Source organism: Prinia subflava, chromosome 3 (genome assembly GCF_021018805.1).
Source record: "Prinia subflava isolate CZ2003 ecotype Zambia chromosome 3, Cam_Psub_1.2, whole genome shotgun sequence".
In the NCBI taxonomy this organism is placed as follows: domain Eukaryota; kingdom Metazoa; phylum Chordata; class Aves; order Passeriformes; family Cisticolidae; genus Prinia; species Prinia subflava.
Genome location: NC_086249.1, coordinates 82,796,481 through 82,821,658, shown reverse-complemented (window position 1 = coordinate 82,821,658; position 25,178 = coordinate 82,796,481). Strand labels below are relative to the sequence as shown.

Below are 25,178 nucleotides of genomic sequence, written 5' to 3'. Positions count from 1 at the left end.
GCTGGCGGGAGGCGCTCGGGGATGGAGCATCCCGGCAGGCGCACGGCGGGGATGGCGCGCACCGGGGCGAGCCCGCCACCCAGCCGCGGGGCCGAGGCTCCCGAACGGGTTTCCTTGCGCACGGGAGTGACGGGCAAAGGCAAAATCGCGTTCATGCTGCCGGTCGGGCCGGAACCCGCTGCCGGTGCTCCCAGAGGTAGATGGCCCGAAACCGGTCTCCCCGAGACTGGCGCTTGTGGGGGTTCGTTTCCCTGCGCGACGGCGCGGTCCGAAGAGGAAACGAGGGGCCGGGGGATCCCGCAACTTTTCCCCGCGGCTGGCGGAGCCCGGCGGTGCCCGGCCGCTGCCGCTGCCGCTCCCGCCCCGCTGCGCGCCCGCGGAGCCGCCGGCCGCCCGGCAGGGGGCGCCCGCGGGCCGGCGCTGGGGCGCGCAGCGGGCGCGGAGCGGAGCGCGGGTCTTCGCGGGCGCGCGGCCCCCGCCCGCCGCCGCTGCCAGTGATGTCATGGGGCGGCGGCGGCGGCGGCGGGGGGGCGGGGAGGAGGCGGCACTGCAGCTGCATGTGTCTGTAGCGGCGGGGCCGGGGCGTCGTCATCTGCATTCACATGGGGGCGGCGCCGCCGGCCTCCGCCTGAAGCCCCCGCCGGGGGAGACACAAAACCCACGCGAGGCGCGGGGCGCCGCGACCCCCGCCCGCCGCCGCCATCGCCATGAATTCGGCGGAGCAGACCGTTACGTGGCTGATCGCCCTGGGCGTGCTGGAGTCGCCCAAAAAGACCATCTCCGACCCCGAGAGCTTCCTCCAGTCCTCCCTGAAGGACGGCGTGGTGCTGTGCCGCCTGCTCGACCGCCTGCTCCCGGGCACCATAGACAAAGTAAGCGCTCGGCGCCCCCCGCCCCGCCGCCCTTTGTGCGGCCGGGCCCGCCGCCCCCGGCCCCGCCCGCGCCGCCCCCCGCGCCGGAGGGGGGACCCCGGGCCCGGGGAGGGCGGTGAGGGGCGAGGGGGGCGGCGCGGGGGCCGATCCCCCGTCCGGGGGCCGGGGGAGAGCGGGGAGCGGCAGCGGGGCTGGAGGGGCTTCCCCCCTTGGGGGACCACTGTTCTGCAAGTGTTTTACAAACGCCCCGCTCCCCAAAGCGGAGTTCTGCCCGTGCACAGGAGATGCATAAATTTTGGGGGGTGGACTATGGACCCTTTCTTGAGTGCCACCAGCCGGCTGCAAACTTATCTACGCAACTGCTGGAACAGCCGGTGCCTCACCTCGCTTGGGAGGTGATTCAGCTTATACCTTCCAGCCTCTGAAGGACATTTTAGCGTTTGATGCTTCGTCTTCTTGAAGGCTGTTTTAGCATTATTTGGGTCCTTTAGTGTTCGGTAGCTTGTGGAAAAAAAAATCTCATCCTGTTTTTTGGAGCTGAACAAACGCGTTCCAGCTCTAGTCTGCATTGTGTTTGAAGAAAATGTACTCTGTCAGGTAACTTTTATGTGTTCTGTGCGCGGACGTAATTCCCGTTGTAGCTCAGCTAGAGGGAGAGGGGTTTGGTTGTGCCTCAAAACTTGGGACAGTACCTTTGTCTCACCTGATGTTCAGTAACGTAGAGCACACAGAGATCCACATATTCGCAAAAAACTTTCCTTGTATGCCAGTCCAAGGTGGTGAAGAGGAGATGGATGAAGGTCATCTACTACGCTGATAGGATGACTCCTTGCTTGAAAATAACACCGGATTTTTCACCTTTTGCAGTTGGCAGAGCACTCCAGTCGTTGGAGCCTGCTGACAGTGGGCTTTTGTTGCCTTTTGTTACCGTATTTCAAGTACTTCTCAGACCCACAAAGTTGAAAACAGCGCCTTGAGCTCAGCGTGGCGCTGGGCTGGGCTGTCCCCCTTCGGTTCTTGTTTGCCACTCAGTGGGGTTGTTACTGTTTTGTAACTGCTTGGTATTGTTACTGTACCAGAGCGTGGAGGTCTTGTCTCCGGACTGGAGTCCCATTCTGCAGATGCAGTAGAACATTCCTGCCTCCCAAATTCACAGGCACACTGGGAGGTGGTATGGCGGCATGGAAACCCCACAGGAGCCCGCGGTGCTATTGGTGGGCGATGGAAGTGACGAGAGCGGGCACAGTGTGTCGGTGGCTGTGTGAGCATGGCTAACTCAGGGACCACCATGGTGGCCAATGGCACTAGCTGGGACAGCTGAAGCCCCTGCCACGGCTGCTGCCAGCTTTCCCTGTCACCATTTTCCCCTACGTGGTTGTTCAGGTAGTAGAGCTGAAGAGGATGTCCCTCCTCCCAAGGGGCTGCAGCTTTGTGGAGGTGGCACATGAGGTGCAAATTGTTGTCCAGTGCACTGGGCTGTGAAGTGGAGCTCCAGAGCAGGTAAATGTCCTGTTCTGCCATCCATGGTGACACGTGTGACGTGGGGCTGGGGACAGGTGGGGCTCCTCCACCTAACCATTCACTGGCTCTGAGAGGCTCTGCCCATGCCTCCTTGTCCCCAGGCTCTTTTGCCTGGTGGCACCAAGCCCAAGGAGGGTTTTGGCAGTCTGTCCCACACTGCTGCTCCAGGCATGCTCCCTGAGCACCTCTTGGACTTTGGCTTCTGAGCTTTAGGGCAGAAAAGGTCTTTCCCCTTTGTGTAGATGTCAAGCCTAGTAAAATGGGGTCCTGCACTCCATCTGGGAAAGAGGCTCTGCTGAAAAACAAAATAAACAAAAAAGCATAACAGAAAGAAGTGTTGAAAGAGTGTTTCCCAACTTAATGTTCTTTTCTGTTACACTGTAGCTGGGGACAGCCCAGGGAACGAAAGGCTCTCTTTTCATCTCGGAGCAAACTCCTCTCGTGTTCGGCTGGGGGGCCCTTCACAGCACCCATATGCAGGGAGGGTTTGCGGAGGTGCACAGCTCCCCACCAGCCTGGCGTGCAGGGAGCTGTCAAGGGGGACCCTGGTGGAGCTCGGCCCGGGGTTTGCAGCGGGCGCTGTGCGGGCTGGGATGCAGCCAGGGCGGGAGGACTCGCAGCCTCCCCCCTCCCCGGGCTCGCCCCCAGCCGACAGGTGGCCGCCCTGGACGTCCCTGCTGGCCCCGTGTGTCTCCTCTGGCTCTGACTTAGTTGTAAGTCTGGGGAGAAATAGCCCTTTTAACATTTTTTTTTTTCTAAGAGGGATCTTTGTTTTTGTGAGGATAAATGTACTTACTTTCACGGACCATGCACAAAGCACTTTCTAATTCATAGATGTGTCCGAGAGACTCACAAACTCATTTTCCCATCTAACTTTGTAAATATTCTTTTTCTGTAGACTCAGAATTTGTACCCCATACCTCTTTCACATTCTCATCTGTGTTATGTCTGAACTGTTTCCGCATTGCTTTATTCTTTTTCTTTGTTTGTTAGCAAACAGATATAAAATCTACATCCTTTCCTGTGCCATGGTATTTTTTTCCAAGTCTTTTTGGCTACTACTGTTTGTTACTTTTTTTAGACTGAGTGCATTTAAAATATGAGCCTTTTTATTCCTTATTTGCCCTGAAAGTCTCCAGTTAAAACTGGATATTTTTGAAGTCTAATAGATACAAGGTTTGTCCCATGGATGTAGACCGATTCAGTTCTTAAAATCATTTGAGATCATAACTTTCTATAAATAACTGACATTAGCAGACACTTTGAAGACTCACAGAGCTCATTTTTCTGTAAAAAAAAAATAGTAACTAAAACCAAAGAGAACATTAAAAAAATACAAATTATAAATATGAAGGAATGTTTATCAGCTTGGGGATCTTTTAATATGTTTTCTAGAAAATGCTATAAACTTATTTATTTCTTTCAAAAACAGATTAGAAAGAAGATTCAATATATGCAGGCATGTAGTAATGTATTTTTTGGCATTTTGTGCTTTTTAAAGCCTCTGGGTACCCTGAGAATAATTAGTAGAATATTTTTAATAATTAAGGATAGTGCGACCATAAAAGGAATCAAGCACTTGAAGGTCAAAAACCAGAATTTTCATAAGTCAATAAAACAAATTACTGGGTTTCAAGGCTGATAAGTATATTCTTTCTTTAGATTGCTGTATTTTTGTATACCAGCATTGCACAGAACAACCTACAGAGCTTCTTGCCAGGACGTTTTGGCTGAATTTGTTTACGTTACAATAATTTTCTATCTTGAATAGGAAAGGACAGATATTAAATTCACTAGATTTCTGGAAGTCAGAATGCAAATACCTTGGAAAGTAATGTTGCTACAGACTGTTTCTTATTTTTGGGCTCCCATTTAATGTCATAATCATTCCTTTGCATTTTGAAAGAGACCATGACAGGGTAAACCAAAACAGTTGGGTTAGGTAGTGTGATAGTACTGCTCAATAACCTTGTCCTGAACACAGAAAATGAGCAAAAGTGGCAATTATTAAAAAAAAAAAAAATGCAAAATCAACAAAACTGACAACAGCTTCCCCCTGTTCAAACCCAGCCATGTCTTAGTTTTTTAAAGCATGGAGATCTATGCTGAACCATGGTTAGCTTATTTGCTCCAAAAGATAGGAAATTGCTGAATTTAAGTAATTTGAATAAAAAGCCGTAATTTCAAGTTACAGAAGTTCAACCTTGTGTGGTAAAACTGAATTACTTTGCTGGCAGGGAAGGGATCCCCGTGGAAGCATTGCAGTGCAGTTGTCTGCCGCTTAGATGCTTTTCCTCTCAGAGATCATTTTCCAAACAGATTCCTCCATCGCAGACCAGTTTGACCCACTTTCAGCGTTGTAAACAGAGATCAGAATTGGAGCGGGAATTTTCCTTGTCATATGAGGCTTCGCGCTCCATTAAGTTTTGTTTGTACTTTTATTTTTTGGTCAGCTGTTTGACAGAAAGCGTCGTTTTGAGGACAGCTTTGTTCCTTTTGGGGAAAACAGGGAGGATGCAGCGGGGAATGTGATGCAGCAGCCATTTGACACCCCCTCCCGTCAGGGGCTCCTGGAGGGCACAGAGCAGCTGGTTGGGTGTTTGGGCAGGCCATGGGCAGCGTGCCGGGTCTCGCTGCGTGGCCCATCCCCGGGCGTTGCGCGGGATTGAGGATCCCAGAAGCGGCTCTGCTGTGCGGGGGAGGCTGATCCCAAACACAGCCGCTCCCTCGGGCTGCTCCGCGCCGCTGAGGTGGGAGACGGACCGCGCAGGGCTGGCCCCGGAGAAACAGACACAGCCGTGGTGCGTGGCTGAAAGGAAACGTCACTGCTGTTCCCTGATTGGGTACTGGCGTTGACATTAATTTGGTTATTAATTAGGATAGGACCAGCACTGATGGCAGCAAAGATTAAGATCTTTGTACAAATACCTCATACATCTGTATGATTTTCTTCTTAATGAGAGAGGTCTTTGGCTAAATGAGGCATTCTGAATGGTAATTTAGGAATAAATTAACCCTTTGGGATTCACAAGGCGAATGAATTGTTGTGTATGAGCACAAGCACTGAGAGCATCCAAACAGAGGGTTTGGGCTGCCACGTGTGGCAGCCATGTCACCAGCCTTGTCCCCGCAGTGAGCGTGTGTGCACACGGCTTGGGCAAAGGGAGATTAATGCTCACTTATCTCTGATCTCACACATAAATATCGGGGCTAAATATACTTCTCTTCTGTTGTGACAAGGTGTGACCTGAAAGTGGTATTTCACATGTTGCGAAGGAAGAAGAAAGGAAAGGTGTTTTGGACCCCGAGTTAATAACAAGTGACAAATTTTGTAGCCCAGTATCATTGCAGAGAGTGCAACGCTGGCTGTGAGCTGAATGTGGAGCCCAGACAGAGCTTGAGAACAATCCACCAGCAGTGCAGACATTACTCTTAAGGTGGAAATTTCCAGGTGCTAGTTGGCCCCAAGCAGCATTTTGGAAATTCTTCTGGCAGGGTGTTCTCACCCTGAAGCCTTGGTGAGGCGTTGGGGGCTGCCTGGCTGACCCCAAAGGCTGTCCTGCCTTTGCTCACTGAAATGGGTTGGGAAGGCATTGTGGTTGCAGGTATTGCAGCAGCAGCAGCAGGTCATCGCAGGGCTAGACCTGGGAGGCAGGAGGAAAAATCTGCATTTTAATGTGCATATGCTCTCTTCCTTCAGCAACAGTCCTCCCAGGGAGATTATTGTGCTTGTGGCAAGAATAATCTGTGTCTGACAGGTGTGCCTGCCATGGCTGCTTGCTCAGGGAACGCCGGTGTGTGTATGAATGCTGTTGCTCCGGGGTGGAAAGACTGCAAGGATGAGCTGAGAGCTTGGGGAAAAGTTATCCCAAACAAAGTCATTAGAGCAGGTTTTTCCTGAATACATGCTGTTCTCATCAGTGATACTGTGAGCTTTGTAGGAGTTTATGGTCCTGTTACAGACTTGTCATTGGCCATGATACTCCTGTGAGAGCAGGGATGCATGGATGCTTTGAAGGAGAATGCCCTTGCTTTTCCTGTCTATGTACTGGCTCTGTAATTCTGGTCACTGGGATATTATCCAAATGAATATGGTCTGTCTGTGCTCATTGAGGAAGCAGAGGACTTGTATCTATATGCACTGCTTTTTTCCTTGAAAACCAGATCTTGTCAATGCATGAAGATCTAGACTGAGTTAAATAAGGGTACACCAGATCCTGAGAAGAGAGGGCAATTAAGGAAACTGTTGGTGATTAAATTGTTTCTTGTGAGAAAGCATGGAAAAATAATGTAGTTCTGCTGGTCTTACTCTCATTAATGTCTTTTCCATGGATTTTATATACATTCTTTCTATGCCTGTACATAATATGCACAACAGAAAAAGTGATATTTTTTTTAGCCCTCAGGTGCACTACTGCTACCCAGACTATTCTCCAAATACTGTGTCTGTGTGGAGAAAAGGAAGAATTGTGGGGATGCCACCAGCACGCTCCCCTCTGGTTACACTACATCCTAGTGACTGACAGCACCACATTGTTCAGCTGAAAATGTTTAAGATTGTAATTCCAGCCTTAGAAAACTAGAAGTCTGGCTTTAACATAAAAGTTTGCAGACTAGTTATGAGTGTAAGTGTATTTATACATACATACCTATATATATTTATATATATTATATATAATATGCATATATAATATTAAAATCTGGCTATGAATCACTGAGGGGAATTCAGTATACATCTTCCTTAAATAACAATTTTAATTAGTTGTTATCCAGTGACTGTGATTTGAAGAACTGGAACCTTAAAACATTTCAAGCATGACAGGGCTTGCAAAAATACTGTGAGCTGGCAGCATGGAAGCAGTGTCTTGCACCTTGGCTGGCTAAGCTTTACTCCCTGATCCTCAGCCAGTGTGACACTTCTACTCTCTCCCTCACTTTGCTGCCTAGAGCAAAGCCATTTTCTCTCCACATCTCTCAGTATGACATGGTTGCTGCCATTACCCACCACAGAGTCATAGAGCCATAGAATGGTTTGGGTTGGAAGGGACCTAAAAGATCATCTAGTTCCAACTCCCCTGCCATGGGACGCCCACTAGACCAGGTTACTCAAAACCCCATCCAGCCTGGCCTTGAACACTTCCAGGGATGAGGCATCCATGACTTACCTGGGCAACCTGTTTCAGTGTCTCAGCACTTGTGGTGAGGAGTTGAGCAGGGGTGGCCAGCTTCATCTGCAAGAAGTTTCCTTTGTGCCACTCCTCATCATGGATCACTGAGACCCTGTGGGCAGAGGCCGCTGTCCCTACTTGGTTGATGAAACCCTGCTTGGGTCTAAGTGCATTTAATACGGGTCTCCATTTTCCTGCTCTGCAATGAGTGCTATTGGATGATGTTGGCAGCTTGCCCAGAAGAGAATCCATCCCTTCCGTAGGGCTTTGGTAGTCCTATGGAATATTTTCATGGCTTGGGGGGAGGGGGAAAGCAATAAAAATCATATAGCCCCCACTGGTGCAGCTGTGCTGTCAGAGAAGTGCTTTTGTTGGCTTTGTTAATGTCACTGGGGGAAGTGGTACTGTTAGACTGGCAGAGGAATTCCCTCTCTGGCATATGTTACATCCACACTGAGGAGCGATGCCAGCATATCTAGCAGCAGAGCTCTCCCAGTGTAAACAAACCCTGAGTGATTGGACTCCTGAAGCCTGAGCTTGCGCTGCATCAAAACAGCGACGCTCCACAGGAAACACTGCAGGGTTTGCGTGACAAGGGGTGCAAAATCCTTCCCTGTCAGCCTTCCTTCACAGGGGAATCTCTTTGGTTCAGTTGTCAAGCCCACACCTGGAGCTGCAGCTCATTGGGTTTTTTTCATGCACTGACTTCAGGGAAACACACATCTTCCTGTGGATGCTTAATGCTGGCAGCCCTGGAGCTCTGCAGCCTGAGGCTGATGATTCTGCTTGGGGTCGGGGTCAGTTGCATGCTAGCTGATTTCCTCTTTTTCTTTAAAATAGCAAGAAAATAAGCAAAACCACCGGAATTAGGAATATTAGTTATTAACTTTTAGGAAGAAAGGCAAAGCAGATTACTGCTGCAGCTGCAATCAGACTCTCTTATGTGTATATATCACATCCTTCAGGCACACTCTTGTGCATGTGTTCTGGTAGGACTCCTGCCTAGTTCAGGTCACAGAGGGGGGGCCTGCAAGGATCCTAATAGCAGTTGAAAAGACAGTTTGTAAGTTTTATGTGCATGGCATTATAATTTTTTTAATGCTGTGTCAACCTATGTTTTCTGTATGAAATATAAAAATTTGATGGGAACTTGAGAAAACAAAAGTACAGTACAGACTGCCCTGATGCCCTTAGACTACCATGTTTGTATCTTAAGGCTGGGTTAAAACCTGCCCCATGGGAGTCAGTTTATAGACTTCCACAAAATCACAGAATCAGTTAGGCTGGAAAAGACCTCCGAGATCATAGAGTCTTTGACTGAACACCACCTTGTTAACTAGACCCTGGCACTAAGTGCCCCATCCAGTCTTAAACACCTCCAGGGAGGGTGACTCTACCACCTTCCTGGGCAGCCCATTCCAATGTTTAATCACTCTTTCTGTGCAGGAAAACCTCCTAGTGTCCAACCTGATGCAACTTGATGGGAATTTAATCAGGGTCCAAGGGAAGTGGCAAAAATACTGTACTTCTACTGCAAAAAAATGTACTGTTTTCCTGAATATTGTTTGATTCAGGTATGTATCTGAAAAGATGAACTCAAACAACTGAATCAGTTTTACAGAGTCATTTTTTGGAGGGCAGATTAATGGAAAAAAAGCAGCTCTAGTTTTTGCATAAGGTCCCGTTCATAAAGGCTGCCACAAGAGTCAGCTGGCATTTTAACCAAACTGTACATTTCATTTGCAACTTAGCTGAACTTAGGTTTTGAGGGCTATTACACTAAAGAAGTGAAGCAGCTAAAGCAGAGCATTTGTGTGTTTGAATGTAGGTCACGGTTAATGGTGGCTAGTCAGGCAGAGGAGCATTTCTGAACGTGTGCAGAGGAAGAAATCAGAAGAGCTGGAGGAGTCTTCAGCCAACCAAAAGCACTCTGGTTTCAGATAGCATAGCAAAGTGGAGGCTGAGGGAGCACAGAGTGGTGGCTGATGAGTTGGTGTGGCCTGCTGGACAGAAAAGAAATGGTGGTGGGTTACGGCTGTGTGGCTAAATGTGGGATTGGATTTGTTGGTTTGGAAGGTGGTGATATGTGGTCTGAGGTGGGAGAGATGGAAAGATGGAATACAGGGACTTGTGGGGATGTAGAATGTAAAGCAGAGGAGTGTCAGATGTGGGGTTAGTCATGCTGATGGCTTTGGAGTGAGGCAATGGGATCTAAGAGCTGCTTCTGTGGCTGTCAGCAATAGTGGTGTCCGAGGGCAAGAGGTTTGGGAACCTTTATGTTCTATTGTTAATAATAAATGGACACTAACCACCTTTCAGAGAGTTCTTCCAAATGACACTCAAAGGACTCTTATAAGTCTAGGAGATGACTGGAGTTTGGGACACTAAGTAAATACCACTTTTACCTTCTGCTGTGACTTGATTAACTTCCTGGCTGGGTATCCTTTTCAGCAAATAAGAATTTTAGAGCATATCGTAAGGCACCTTCCTTCCTTTTTGTGTTGTATGAAGAGCGTAAGTGAGTTGTGGAAATGCAAAATTTTGGCATCTTAGAGCATAACCCGAAGGAGCTTCAGTCTTTTGCTGGATCTAGCTCTTACTGTCTATGTGACTGTCTGTCTGACTGCCTGCTGCTGCGCTTTCAGAGCATGGGTTTCCTCAAGCCAAAATACAGGGGTCTAGCCCATGCTGACTGCTGTGCAGATTATTACTGAAATGTTTGTGGGCCACAGGTTTTATAGGGTGGGAAAAGTCAGTGCTAAAGAGCTACAGTACTGCAGAAACTATCATGCTAAGGTCTGGTGCTCTGTCAAGACAACAGATTTTAAAACAAAACTGCACTTTGTTGAGAATTCTGACGTGTGTTTTAATTTAGTTATAGCATCCTGTGAACGTGCCATCAGTACGATGTGTGGTCCTTTAAGTGACTGGGCTCGACTGCAGAGTGCTCCTTACAGGGACACGTGGAAGATGCGATCCTTTGGAGTGCAGCTGTGCCTCCTCTGTCCTGCGAGGAGCACGGGGCTCCATCTGCAGCCCTCCCAGCCCACCTGCTCCCTGCCTGGAGGAAGTGCTGCACCTGCCAGTGGTGCCCAGCAGTGGATGCTTCCTGGAGAAGCAGAGGATGTCCTCCTGCGTAGCTGTGTAGCCACTCTTTCTTCTCCATCTCTGCTGGGTGTGATCTGTGAGGGCAAATGGTCTGGGACAGAGAAGGAAGCCTGAATGCAGAAAGGGATGGGCCCTGCTGGGCCTGGGTGCAGGCAAGAGGCAACAGCTGGGAGGGGTCGGGAGGGAAGGAACCTGCAGGAGTTGTTGGACAGGTAATCCCCTGCAGCTTCACCACCCAGGCTGGTGTGAGAATGGCCAGGCTTCCTCCTCATGATATTTTTAATCTTGCTTTTATCCCCGAACACAAACCTTGGCAACAAACCCCAGCCTGCAGTGCTTGTGCAGGAAGAGTTTGCCCCATTGGAAGACCAGTTGCCCTTGACCACTCAAAGGGTTGGAAGCAAGGGAAACACAGCTGCTGTGGGACTGAATGTGATCAATAGGACCCTTTCGTTAGCTTTGCTGCGTTGTGCAATTATGGTATTTTTACTGATTAGATTGCAGTAATGCTCTGTGTGCACAAGGTGTTCTGAATCATAGAGAGAAAAATGTTTTGTGCTGAGGGGAATCTCATGTAAAAGGCTCCAGGCAGGATGAATAGGATATATCCCTACTTAAAGGCTCAGTCTTTGAACTTCAGGCTCCAGCAGACATACACCTGAACAGAGCATTTTTAAGTGTCTGCTGAACTTGGCTACTAGTTTGCAGTTAGTGTTACATTCCCTATTATTTCTGCTTTCTAGTAACTGAGTTTCCTTACATAGTAAACCATGTTGTACTTATTATATGTTGTGCTAGATAAATTATTGATGTAACTTGCATGTAGAAACTGTGTTGTCTATCTAGTAGATTCCAGTTTCTATGTAAGGACCTTGTACAATTCTTGCTCTGTGACCCAGTTTGTCAACTAGTTCAGCAGATGAATGGAAGTAAACAGCTAATTTCCCATACATATAACTGCCAATGTCTCCTATTTTTTATTAATGTCTCATATTTGCTTAAGATTGCAATCAAATAACTGTGGGTTTGCTTTTTTTTTTAAAAAAATCCATTTTTTATACACATTCCTTGCTTATTTTCTTCATACAATTTCCCTGTCCAAATGAACTAGTAGTAACCTTTTTCATTTTTTCTAAGACCACCCCCTCATACCTTTTCCTGAGGCAGCCTCTCTGTGCATTGCCCTTTTGTATTCACTTGTTATGTTATTTAAAATCATAGATTTAAACTGATTAAAAGGGATGTAATGTTTAGCTAGGTACCCTCTATTTGCATTGCACATTGTTCTCCACCTTTTCTGGATGGTGGGAAATGTACTCTGCTCCTTGATAGCTGCAGTGCATCACAGAAGTGTCCTCATTGAACTAGCTGTGGTTTCTAGCACTGCTCCCCAAGAGATTTAATCTTAATCAGAACCTGTCTCTGAACCACAAAGAAGTGGTTTAAACAGTGGTTACTCTGCATATTACCTTCCTCTCATCTCTTTGGATTCCATCGTGGCACCCCGGACCCTAATTAAGAATTTGTCATGCCCCTCTGGAATCCTTTTTTTTTCTAATTACTGTTAACCTTTTTTATTTGTATTACTACAGCACACAGCGGCTCCAGTTGGACACTGAGGCCTCTTTGTACTAAAAGCTGTGTATACATATAAGAAGTAGACAACCCCATTAATGAACTAATGGTGTTGGTCTAGGAAAAGAACGAATCAAATACTGGAGAGGAAAATACATAACCTCTTTATTTCACTGGCTTTAAGTACATGCAACCTACTTTTTATTAAGCTAAGTAATTTGGGAACATGACCCTACTTTTATTCTGTTTATCCTTTGTCTCTGAATGTATTTGCTGTCTTTCAGGCAGACTAGGACTTACCTGCCTGTGGTCTGCTTGCCTGATGTTCTGGTACATTTTGAATAGTCTGTGAGGCTATAAATACGATCTGTGTGACAGGTTATGCTCCTGAGCTTCCTGGAACTGTAAAGGATGTCGTGTACCATATGTGTGATTTTGTCATGGGCCTGGCCCACATAACTGCACTTCAACATCCTGTCACAGGGCTGATTTTGTTCTTCAGGTCCCTTACTGTGTTTCTCAGCTGTCTGTAAGAGAAGGTTGCCAGAATCACATTAAGATTTTCCAGGTAAATAACGGGTTTGCTTCATTTTATGGGATCATTAATGCTTTACATTTCTAGCAGGATGCAAATGCTAAGATATTTTTAAGTTCTTTACCCATATGCTTCTGTCTTCTGTTGTATAAAAATGCTGTTGCAGCCACAGAGCTGAGAAAATGTATCCTGCTCCTTTTATCACTCTGAAGTCTTTTCCCTTGTTTTGAAGGAAGAAATGACATTTCTAAAGATTTACTGTGACTTATTTTATTGTTTTGATGAAGATGATTTTTAAGTGGAAACTTAAAAATGCATTAGTATGCTGGTGGGGTTAAGGTCTCAGTGGTATATTTGGCATGTAATTTAAGTTTCCAGACATGACAGAGAACAATTTGCAGGGTTTGGGGTTTTTTTGATTGTTGTTTCTTTAATCTTCAATTCAAAGGTTTTGCCTTTCTCTAATCATGTCTCTCCTTACCTCTCCCCTTTCTTCCCATCAACCCCCCCCACTTTTTTTTTCTTGGCCTCTTTCCAGTTATTGTTCAGTCTTTTATGAATCATGTACAGCCTCTTATGAGTGGTAATATGTGTCTGGGTTTCTTAGAACTACTGAGTTTAATGTGTTGGAGATTTTGGACATTTTGTGTTAATGGGGATTACGTTGTGAGACAAGACATTTGCCTCTTTTAAGAGAAACCTGAATTTACTGTGATTTCTTGGGAGACGTTATTCATATTTGAAGAGCAGAGGTAAAGTTAAGGTTTCTCAGAATGAAAAGAGGCCTTGATGAACAAAGTAGATGAAAAAGAAAATGGTGGGTACAAATAAGAGACAAGGAAGTGTAAAAGGAAGTGTAAAAGTGGCACGTGTAAAAGGAGATAAACCCCAGTTGTTATTCAAATAGTTTAAGATAAAACAGTTATAAATTGCAACTGTATCATTGTTGTGTGAATATTAAGAATATATAGGAGAGAGCATACTAGAAGCATCAACATGGAAAAAATTTCCAGCATCTTATTCTGACAAGGGATGTTGGCATAATAGCTTTAGATTTCTTACTAGAATTAAGAAATAAATTAATAGAGTAACCAAAAAGTATTTCAAGCAAGAGACATGAAGGTCATGCTGTTTTCAGGAGAGCTCTCTCACCTCTTGTGTCCTTCAAACATAATGAATTTATCTTTTGGGCTGTAGTACTTCCATAGGGCTTCTTTAGGATTCCCTTTATGTTTTGGTGTAGTAAAGGGTTACTCTTAACCCACAGTGATTTACTGTAGTACAAAAAATTTGAGGTGTTTGGAGGGGTGTGTGTATTTGTGCTTTGCTCGAGGAAAGGAAAATTCTTCAACTCATATCATTACCAAATTCCTTTTATTACAGACTAGTGGCTTTCATTTAAGACTCATCTGAATTTTGTTTAGAAAACGATAGTGACTTGTGTTTTAAATTTCTTTGTGCCAGGTTCACCCTGTCATGTTGTCACATTTGTTAATTTTTATGGTATCATGGGGTCAGAGGTATCTTTAATATCTTATAATCATGTGGGAAGGCACTATCTTGGTTTCAGCTTGATGGAACGTTTGAAGTCAACTTTACGTGAAGTTCCCAGTGCGATGCAGGTGGATTATGCTGTGAGTTTTTGTAACCTTGACATACATGTGCGTTTAACACAACCTCCTCTGAGTGTAATGCATGATCAAAGGCCATGACACTGTGTGTTGCAACACCTCAGTTTCCAGCGACCTGCCAGTGCACGTCTGTGCTAGGCTTTCCCCTTCTGACAGAACGAGGTGTCCAGTTTGGGCAATGATTTGTTTGCTAAACTATTTCACAGAAATCAATGGATTTATTGTGAAACGACACCAATGCGCACACAGAATTTAGTTAAGCTGTTGTAAATTAAGCCACGTCCCTGAAGCTCTTGGGGCTGGCTGCTTTTCCGTGGAAGGGCTACACTTTGCTTTTGGGGTAGACAGAGGCTGAGCTGAAGGCACCTGAGTGCGGCTGCAGAGAGCAGATGCCTTAGATTCAGTCACGGTTTTTCTCTTTGTGAAGTTGCTTTTCTTCTGGGGCAGGAAGGGGCTGTTTAATAAACTACAGATAAAGGTCGTTAACATCAGACCCTGGGATTGGTAGATTATTAACTGCGGGTGCTGGTATTTTCCGCAGAGGTCTTCGGAGCGTTTCTGTGAAGGGTATATTTCCTCGTTAGAAAACCGATACCCAAGGGTGCACCGAGTCAGAACGGGGGCACGGACAAGCCCCGCTGGCGGCACCGGCCTCCCGCGGCGTGCGCCTTGTGCCCTGTGCGCGGTCCCCGCTCCTCCCGAGGAGGGGCTGTCCCCGGGCTGCCCGCCGGGCCGCTTCGCCCTGCAGCCAAGCCCGTCACGGCACCGGGCTCTGTGGATCCGCATCTCGAAACGAAGCTCGGCGCGGCGGGGCCCGAGGCCGCACCCACGGCCGCTCCCGCCCGCGGCGAGGCGGGGCCGGGGCGGGGCCGGGGCGGGTCCAGCGGGGCCGAGCGGGGCCGCGCCTCCCTCCCTCGGTCCCTCCCTCGGTCCCTCCCTCCCTCCGTCCGCCCGCCCCGCCGGGGCAGAGCCGCCCGCGACCGCGCCTGGCCGGGGCACCCCTGCCCGCGCTCCTGCCCGCCGCCCCCCGCCCTCGCACGCCATTTCCTGTGCTCCGTGTTTACTTCCCGGTTCAAGCCCTCCAGTGGGAGCGATCGGCGCCGCTGCCTGCGGAGGGAGCGGGAGGTGAGGGGAGCGGCGGGGTGGGGAGCGCCGCTCCGCTGCGGTCCCGTCTCCTCCCCGCGCTCATCCGCCCGCCTCTTCTCTTGCAGGTGTACCCGGAGCCGCGGACGGAGGGCGAGTGCCTGAGCAACATCCGCGAGTTCCTGCGGGGCTGCGGTGCCTCCCTGCGCCTGGAGGTGAGTCGGGCTGCGGGCGCCCGGCTGGGTCCCGGGGGCGGGGGGTTTCTCGCCCTCCCTTTGTGCCCGGGGACGCGGCTGACAAGATGGTGGCGGCCGCCCCTCCCCTGGCTGCGGGCCCGGGGGGCTGCGGGGAAGCCGCCGCGTCCGCCCGGGGCTGCCTGGGCGCTGCCTGGGCGCTGCCCGCTGCGGCGGCCGCGGGAGCCGCGCTGGGCGGGCGCGGGCGGCTCCGGCGGCGGGCGCGGGGCGCCGGTACCGCGTGCGAGGGCCGCGCCGCAGCTCGGGCAGCGCCGGGCGGGCGGGGCGCGCCCCGGCCCTCTGGCACTGCACGCACCCACTGCCGGGGTTCGCCTGGCCCCGCGGCGGCTAAAACCACTGCTCTTCTGTCCCGGTGAATTCTTGGTACGGATAAATTGTGTCCGATTCATTCGTGGAATCGCTTTGGAAGCGCAGCGGTCGGCTTAGAGAAATGAAGATGCCTACAGCCGAGTGAAATGCTAATTGAAGAAAATGGCAGGTGCTGGTTCTTCTATTTAAATTTGCATTACATAAAAGCCCAGCAAACTGCCATCTTTTCTGAACGTATGTTCGCAGGGTTGCAAATTAGGTTCTCGAATATTGCTGGTATATTTAGCTATAGCAAGTACATACTGCTGTCGAGTTTACTTGATGTTGGTGTGTGGGAAGGAACTGATGAGATTAGAAACAGGTTTCAGCTTCTCCAAGTTGAAAAGTGAGAGATATTGTAATTTCAGTTCTTGGAAACAATTTTTTTTGGTGAAAAAATTGGCTTCTAGTGCTTCTGAACTGAAATTAATGTAGTGTTGCCTTAATTAATTTGCAGGGTCTTACAGTACCTCTGGTCTTGCCTATGATTTTGCCAGACAGTAACCAAATGTAATTAAAAAAGACCCTGATTGCTTTCCTGAGGCCTCTAAACTGTGAAGTATCATTAGTGAAATAAATGATACTTGCAGGACTTGCCCTTAATCTTAGGTTCCCTCATGGATAAAGATGAACATTAAGACCGCTTTTAGCACTCCTCTTGTGTGGAATAAGTCCTTGCATTTTTACCTGCCTTTCCTTCTCCCTTCCAAATACATACAAAAATCCCTTAAGGTTTCTTGGGAGAAAAACCAAGTTAAGTTCTGAAATAGTCAGAAACCAGGTTCTGGGGTGAACAGTGCATTATGTCAAGCATTCTTTTTTGCTTTGGTGCAGCGGTCACTCCTATTTGTCTTTTCTTGGGCCACACTGAGTTTTTCATGTTTTGAACATTCATGTGTGTGAGCGGATCCAAACTTCAAGTGGTGGACATTCATGAACTGGGGAGGAGTAGGGGGAGAAGGTACTTCAATGCAGAAGTAAATCGAGTATTGTAATTGTTAAATAGCATTAATATTGTTGCCTCCCCTTTACTAATTTCCTTCATCAGGTCTCTCACAAAGCTTGAAGCTATTGCAATTGTGATAGGCTGAGAATAGTTATAGTGTTGCAGTTTGATTTCTTTTCTAGTTGCAGAAAGCTTTTATCAGCTCTTTTCCTTGGGGTGATGAGAAAATGAAGAAAAATTATTAAAAGAAAAGATAATTTTGGCCTTTTTCTAAGAGTCTGAATATTTTTGGGAATAGTCAAATTGTTAACCTGGCCCCAGGGGCTTCTCAGCAAGACTGCCGGAAACACCTTTCTTACGTGGAGGTAACTGGCAGCAGTAGCTTCCAGCTCAGCATGTTGGAACAGGAATTATTCCCAAGCTACCAGAGAGTTCAGAAGCTGGCAAGAAGGGGCACAAATGCTTGGGCTTATGTAGCTCTTGTGCATGTATTTATAGTTTGTACGTTGTCTGTTCCCTGTTGTTTTCTCATTAATTTTTCCAACCCCCTAACTGTGGCCAAAGATGAGAGCAATGACAACCTGGATTCAACCAGGGAGCAGCTGGCAGGGACCTCTTGGCCATCCGCTACTCCTGGGCTCTTCCCCCTCCCTCTGTTACAAGGTGTGAGTCAGCCCTGGAGAATCTGTGCCTTCCTGTCTGTGGGAGCTGGGGAGATGGCACAGATCCCCTGTGCAGGGTCTGTGTGCTGCTTCCAGAGTCGCAGTCAGGCTTCAGAGATTGCGTTGGGCGAAGAGTGTGAGGAGCATCTCTGGAACCCTTTAGGGGATACTGGCAGAAGGGGCAGATGAGCTAACAAGGAGTTAGTGGTGAGTACAAATATTTGACAGAAGGGTGGATGTGTATGTGGTACCTTAAATAATGGAAACATTTGGACAGTACGGGTATCAGAGGAAGCTCTAGGGTGGTGTGGGGAGATGTGACATTATTCTGTGCACTAATGTGGTTCTTTTCCTCATAAGTGGAGTTTTCTGTGATCTATAAGGGTTGCATTTGAACCTTATATTGAATGTGAATTATATGCAGTTGGATCAGATGATTTTTCTGTGTGTAATTTTGTGAGCCTGGTGAGAGCATGGTTGTGGTTTGATTAGCCTAAGATCAGCATTGTACAAGCACTTCCCAGATCTGAGCTCATCTTGGACGCAGTGGTGGTGTATTTTTACAAAGTCATGTCAGAGCTCCTTGCCTTGCTGGAGCTCTGTAGGTCTCTGGTTTTGGAGACTTTGTTACGGCATGTTTCAGAATTTGATGAAGTGGCGTGGTTAATGGAGTGTTGCACAGCAGCAGGTGGCTTCTTAGGCATGCTTTCATCTGTGGATCCTTTTATTAGAGGACATGATAACTTTGGTTGTTTTCCTACATGTAAAATAAGGGGCAGAGATGAGAACATCTGTTGATTTGGAAAAGTGCTGGTGTCTGAAAATTGTTCTTATTTTCCTTCTCTTGCTTCCCAGTAAGTTTGGGTTGTTAGAAAGATAATAAAACATTCAGAAAGGATATTTCAAATTGTAATGAGGAGGGTTGCTGTTCCTTGGAGGAAACCAATGGCTGCCTTCCCACACCTCCCTGTATTTTTTGATATTTAAGTGTTCCAGAGAAAAGAGAATACTTAATTTGGAGCTTGCAGCAATCTTTGTAAAGCAAAGCATGATTCCAGAAATAACCAGAAGAATATGCTGCAAGTATTGGGTTTTTAAAATTATTTTTAATACAGCTTGCTTGTATGCAGATACAAGGAACTGAGACCTATTAATGAAAAAATGTTCCTAAGACCTCCACCAGGGACTGAATTTCCATATTTTTTTTCCTTCTGAAAGCCATTAGAGCTTCCTTAGAGTTATTAGTGTTGAGTAGTTTATTCTACTTTGAGCTTTCAGTGCTGTTGCTGAATCTCTGTACAGATGGTGGGGACTGTAGAATAGCTACCTGTGTTGTCAGTTCACATCTTACTGTGCACCTTTTCCTTAGGCAAATAGAATATTTGCTATATACCTTTCTTGCCATTTTTGCTTTAAAGTCTGTTTTCCCACCCAGGTTTCTCTTTGGGTGGGAAGACATTTAACTGTTCTCCCTTATGAGGAGCATGACCTGCTTTTCAAAACAGGGTCCTAGATACATGTTGTCCCTGAGGGACTCTGTTCTAGAAGAATATGGATGGGTATGTGTAAAGAAGGAACTCAATGCAGGTATATCTTTCACAGAAGTCTGGCAAAGGAGAGAAGAATGAAAAAGTGGTGGCTTATTTCTACCTGAGCCCTAGGAAGTTTTGCCTTTATGATTATCTTGTACCTGTGTCAAGTTACTCTAGTTTTGTTCTTATTCAAAGGAGCTTGAGCTTCCTGAATATAATGCTGTCTTTTCTTATTCTTTGACCAGAGCTGTTTGGCAGCTTGTAGGACCAAAGACAAGCCCTGGAGAAATCACTGTATAGTTCAAAAGCAGTGAGATTTGTTGGAGGAGCAGTGGAATGTAGGATAGTAAACAAAAATAGGTTAATGGAAGACCATGTTAGTATCTGCTGTTTAAAGGGCAGAATGCTTGATGTATCCTGTGAACAATGTCACTGTCTGTGTGATCAAATTCTGTAAGTAGCATCTTGCAGGATTTTATTGCTGGCTTTCATCAAATAAAAGATTAATGCTTGCTTATCTGCAAATATCTAATGTTAACAGATTTCTCGAGTTCAAAAATATTTCGTATTTCAGACTTTTATACTGGTGGATAAGATAGCATCTACTTAATGGAAAAAGACAAACCATGGATCTGAGAACATTTTCTCTACCTGCCAAGAGACCGGCTTGCCTCTAGGATACAAGGATGGTCATTTTATTACAGAGGCAGCAATGCCAAACTCAGGACTTTATTTCTATAATAAACTAACCAAAGAAGAAATAAAGCAAACCTGGCAGTATTACACTGTCTGAGGAAATCCTGTATTTGTGTATTATAAAATCTCTTGTACAAGAGGGAATTGCCCTTAAGGTTCAGAGCACTGCATACAAATTTGTAAAATATAATTTATAGCGCTCAAGATTTAATGAAGATGTACAAATGCCTGTGAATGTCTATGATGGAGCTCTGGCCTTGGGAAAAAGTCTGTAAGGGGTGCCAGTGTCACTCTGTTAGAGCAGGTAATCTCTTGGTAGCAAGGGTACCTGTCTATGTTCTTCCATCACACCCACCCCTAGCACAGCCATTCATCTGGTAGGTGATACTTCTTTCCCCTGTGCCTTGCCCGCTTCTTTAGATCATTATGGCCAAAATCCTGCTACCAGTGTGGACTTGGAAAGGAATTCTGCCAGTTGACTTTCGAAGACCTGTTTGTATAAGGAAGTTATAGAGCTGTGCTGCTAGTGTGGATGGACTTGGCTGACATTTACTTGTCATTGAATTAGGAATAAATAGGTTTCTAGTACTGAAGAGCTTTATGCCAGTCTTAGGACAATGATACAGAAATTAAATCATCTACCTATTCCTTTCAGCCCTTGTTCAGACCATCATCTTTATTTTGTCAAGAACAATATTCCTTAGATTTGCTCCTGGGTTTGTTCCAATACAATGTCTTTCTAACCCAGAAGGCTGCTGCCAAACGCCTTCATGATTCTCAAATATCATCAACATTTTACACAATTTTCATGTTTTAAAGTTACCATTCTTTGCTTAGACACATTGTGAAGTTTTATTTCAAGACTGAGGTCTTGATATTTTTCAAAGGGGAAAAGTTGTATCTTTTCATTAAGATGTGTCTACTGTATCCATTCCTCCAACTCCCACCCCGATTTCTGCTGGTCCACAAAAGTGTTCTGAATCTATTTTAGATATTGCTCACGGTGAAGTGTAGTGTGTCACTGCAACTTTTCTTGTACATACAGACCTCCAACAAGTGACTACTTCTCTCTCCCTCACACCCTCAATTTAAATCGTTTTCATGTGTAAATACGTGTTTTTAAGACAGGGAGATGCTGTTGCTTGACTTATTTACATTATTTTCATAAGAATGGCTTCATGTGATATGAAGAATTTTTATGATGCACAGAGTAGCAGGTCTAGGACTGAGACTGTGTTTCATGTGTTTACCAGTCCTTTGTATTCTTATTGAAGGGAAGCCTTTGAATACTACTTTAAGGGTGTCTTACAGATAGGATGGTGGAAAAATAGTACATTTTTTTGTCTGAGATTAAGCCAGTTCCTCATCTCATATACCATTCGTGCATAGTGTCATGCTAGCTGAGAAGGTGACACAGAGAGGCAGGAACATATGGCATTGGACAAGGAGGAGTGGTAGGATCAGAAACTGTTACAGTTTTGTTTAGTAAAACCCAGTCTAAAACACAAATCCTTGCATGGTAGATTCTCAAATCCTTGCATGGTTCCCTTTTCACTTAAACCTTTCTTCTCTTTCAGTGAGAATTTATTCCTTGTGATTCTGCCTTGTGTGAGCTTGTTACATCAGCAGTAGCAGAGTATTGTGCTATCACCTCTTGACTAAAGTGAGTCCAGTGGCTTTCATTAAAGAGCAAGAAATAAACCTCCTTATTGGGATACGTATTCAAAAGCACCTGATTAAAGGGTGATTTTAAAAAAGACTTTAGAAAAGCTATTTAGAAACAAAGGTGGTTAAAAGTGTCTTTGTAACAAATAGCTGGGGAATAAGCTGGTACTTTTTTGTTACTTGAGGTCTATGTTCAGTACCTTCCAAGTAAAAAATAATTTTGAATTATACCATGAGTATTTTAATTCCTGTCAGTTCTTTTGTATTGCACGATTTGTGGTGCTTTGAACACAAACGTATAAGACTGTGCATGTAGAGTCTGGCACAATGGATCTATCATGGGTACAGATTGCTTTCTTTGCTGCATGAAGCATATGTGAGGGTGAGTGTAGTGTGTCAGAATACATCCCAAAGGTTTCAGTCACGTCTTGGTGGTCAGCATGTGCAAGGCAAGTTGCAGTGGCACAGTAAATATTTAGTCCTCCTGGTCTCGACTGATTGAGTTAATTTTATTCCTGGAAGCTGGTAGAGTGCTGAATTTTGGATTTAGAGTGAGAATAATGTTAATAACTCTGTTTTAGTTGTTTCTGAGCAGTGCTTACTCTGAAGCAAGGACTATTTAGACTTTTGTGCTGTCCTGCCAGGGAGGAGATGGGGGCCAGGAAGTTGGAAGGGGCCCCAGCCAGGACAGCTGATTCCAGCTGAGCAAAGGGATATCCCACACCATGTGGTGTCATGCTCAGCACTGAAACTGGGGGGAGTGGCCAGGGGTGTCCACCTGCTGATGGTCAAAAGGTGCTTGTGCATCACTTCTTTTCTATATTCTCTTATTGTTGTTGTTATTTTCTCTTCCTTTTCTGTTGTATTAAACTGCCTTTGTCTCAACCCATGAGTTTAACCTTTCTTTCCAGTTCTCTCCCCTATCCCACTTGAGGGTGGGGTGGGGAGGGCTGGGGTATGAGTGAGTGAATGGCTCAGTGGTGATTAGCTGCCTGCCAGGATAAACCACAGCACTGGTATAGATCTCTTCAGAACAGTTTTGAAAACGAGCTGCTCTGTGGTTTGGGAGAGGCTTCTGTGTAACTGCTTCATTTGTGGTGTTTGTTTGGATCTTGAGAATAAAATGAACCTTCATCTAGCAATTAAAATGTATTGCACTATTAATTGAGAATGCACAGAAGACTTCTGTGTTATACTCATGCTCAAATGTAGTAAACTGTTTTCACAAGAGGATTTCATTGCTTCTTTGATGGAAGAGGAGTTAATCATCTGAGGGAAGGTGTGGAAATTAGGAAAGTTGGGAGAAAAGGGTGGGTAGAGAGAGTTGGAGGGTTTTGAGCAGAACTTCCAAGTCCTTAAGGCTTACAAAAGGGGAAGAGTCTGCTTTCCAATTTATACACTGTTCTCCTGACTCATCAGAGTAGTTCTTGCTCTCTGATTTCTTTAGCCCTCTTGTGCCCTCCTTTGCTGTGAAGCACAGTGGGGAAGGGCTCATCTGCTGGTTTTGTGAAGGATGGGAGCTGTGGGAAGGGGGGCCCTTCTGATTAGCCCTGAGCAGGGAGCAGGCTGTGCAGAGGTGGTGGGGATGCCAGGTGAGAAGGCAGGTCTTGGGAGGAGAGCGGGTGAGCTGCTCTGGTCCTCTCAGCCAGAGAACAGCAGGAACAGTAGAGAGAGGAATGGAGATGGCATCGGGACAGTGGCACCTGCTGTGAGCCCAGTGCTCAGCAGAGAAGTGCATTTCAGAAATCAGGTCTTGTTCCTGACAGGACCTGCCTGCCTTTTTACTTCCCAGAGGATGGCTATGGTCTTGTTAGTTGCTGTTGTGGTTTTTATGAATGCCTTGTGAACTTGGACTTAGGAAGTCTCCGACTCCCCCCCTACACACACGCTTTTTCTCTTGAATAGTTTTGAATTTTTTTTAGCAGGCAAGCATACTAAAAATAAAAATGTAGATAAATCTTGCACTAAACAACTACAATTGTGTGTATACTGAACACACATTGTTATTATGTGTCAGATTATTTCCCAAGCATGTGTGTGACAGAGGAAAACCAAAAAAATATACAAAATAGGTTATAGATGGTGGTATATTGTGTGAAGGAAACTTGAGTACCTGCAGACCTTAATGACATAACATTGTATTTTCTTAGCATATGCATTTGGACTAAGGACGTCCTCAGAGCTGAAGTGCCTTCTGTAGTATGTGAGATAACAATGCTCAGTCTCTTCAGGAACCTGGAAAACTTTCTCCTCTTGTGACAATGACTGTATTGCATCATTTTGGCAAGGGAGGAATTCTGGCAGAACAGTTGCTTTGAAGCTTACCTCAAATGAGGACTATGCAGAAGAGAGTCCAGCCTGGCAAAGCAGGCTGCTGCTTTTGTTTACTGTCATCTTGCCAGAACCTTTTGATTTTACTTTGAACTTAAGAGCCGACATAAATCACTTCAATTATCTGTAAACGGTGGAGTACCAAATCTAGGTCTTTTGTGAGTTGCTCTCATTTTTAAAGTGCTCCCAGCTTTGCAACTGTTCCTGACTTCTGCTTGCATGTCAATATTGTGGCATGTGTGGGAAAGGTGGTATGCATTCTGCTGTGGAGAGTAGTTTGGACAGGCTTGATTTTGAAAGGTGGTGTTGATGAGAGGGGAAAAGCACCTTGCTCTAATTAAAAGAAAAAGTAATATTAGAATATGGTGATTTCTCCATTTCCTTAAGGGGAGTTATCTTACTGTGCTCAGCTGAATACCCAAATGGCTTCACCACTTGCATGTTTCAGCTTGAGCCCTCTATTTCACTATAGTTAACTGTATTTAGATGTTTCATCAGATACCGGGCTGGTCCTGTCAGTATCACCAAGAGCTGGAGTTTGCCTGTATGAAGAGCAGCATGGTTTTTTGACACTTCTAGCTTTTCCCAGGTCTTTCTGGTTTTCAGAAATACTGAAAAATTCTAGGTAATTGGGAAAATTGTCCAAGGCAGAAAACCTGTTTCTGAGAACAAGCTGCCTGCAGCTGTGTGCCTCATACTCGGCCTCTTGGGTGAAGCCAGCAGGCTCCAGCTGGCCGGGTAACTTGGGGGCAGGTGAGCAGGGAGATTCAGCCGTGTGGGAAAATGATGCGGTGTTTTCAGTAGGTGGCAGTCCTCCTGTGAATCAGTCCAGGGCCAGGGGTGAGCCTGGTGACAGGGAGAGGCAGGAAGGAAGCAAAAAAGAGAGAGCAAAGTTTTTCTGTCAGTGCCATCTTGTGGGCCAAGTGTAAATACACGAGCCTGAGCACTGGTGCCTTGGAAAGAGAGGGCTAGGGTATTCCTTCTGGTCCAGGGCTGTCTGCCTGAGTGGTGTCCTGAGGTGGCTCTGCCCTGCTGGCAGCTTTTGCTGGGAGCCTGTGTGTGGGCAGCCCAGCAGCTGCTCTTTTTACTTTTGGGGCCAGCAGGGAGAGGGGGAAGCATTCTTGGGGTACCCCTTGCTTTCTGAAGGGCTGAGGCTTGAGGCTTATTTTTAGCAGATGAAATCCTGATTAATTATTTTCTCTCCAAACTTCAGCTGAAGTCATAGACTTCTTCCAGTTTTTTGACTGTTGT

General features: G+C 46.3%; 1 protein-coding gene across 3 annotated transcripts in view; it reads left to right on the top strand.

Annotated features, from left to right (window-relative positions):
* The first annotated feature begins 531 nt into the window (after nucleotides 1–531).
* The window catches only part of ARHGEF7 (Rho guanine nucleotide exchange factor 7), a 117,868-nt gene continuing 93,221 nt past the window's right edge, over nucleotides 532–25,178 (top strand). The window contains exons 1-2 of one of the 3 annotated variants that reach the window (XM_063392765.1): nucleotides 532–872; nucleotides 15,622–15,708. In XM_063392765.1, coding sequence (XP_063248835.1) covers nucleotides 708–872; nucleotides 15,622–15,708 — 252 coding nt within the window. In that variant the 5' untranslated portion in view covers nucleotides 532–707. Of the gene's footprint in view, nucleotides 873–15,359; nucleotides 15,536–15,621; nucleotides 15,709–25,178 lie in introns of those variants that run through there. The other 2 variants (XM_063392762.1, XM_063392763.1) reach the window with 2 other exon arrangements.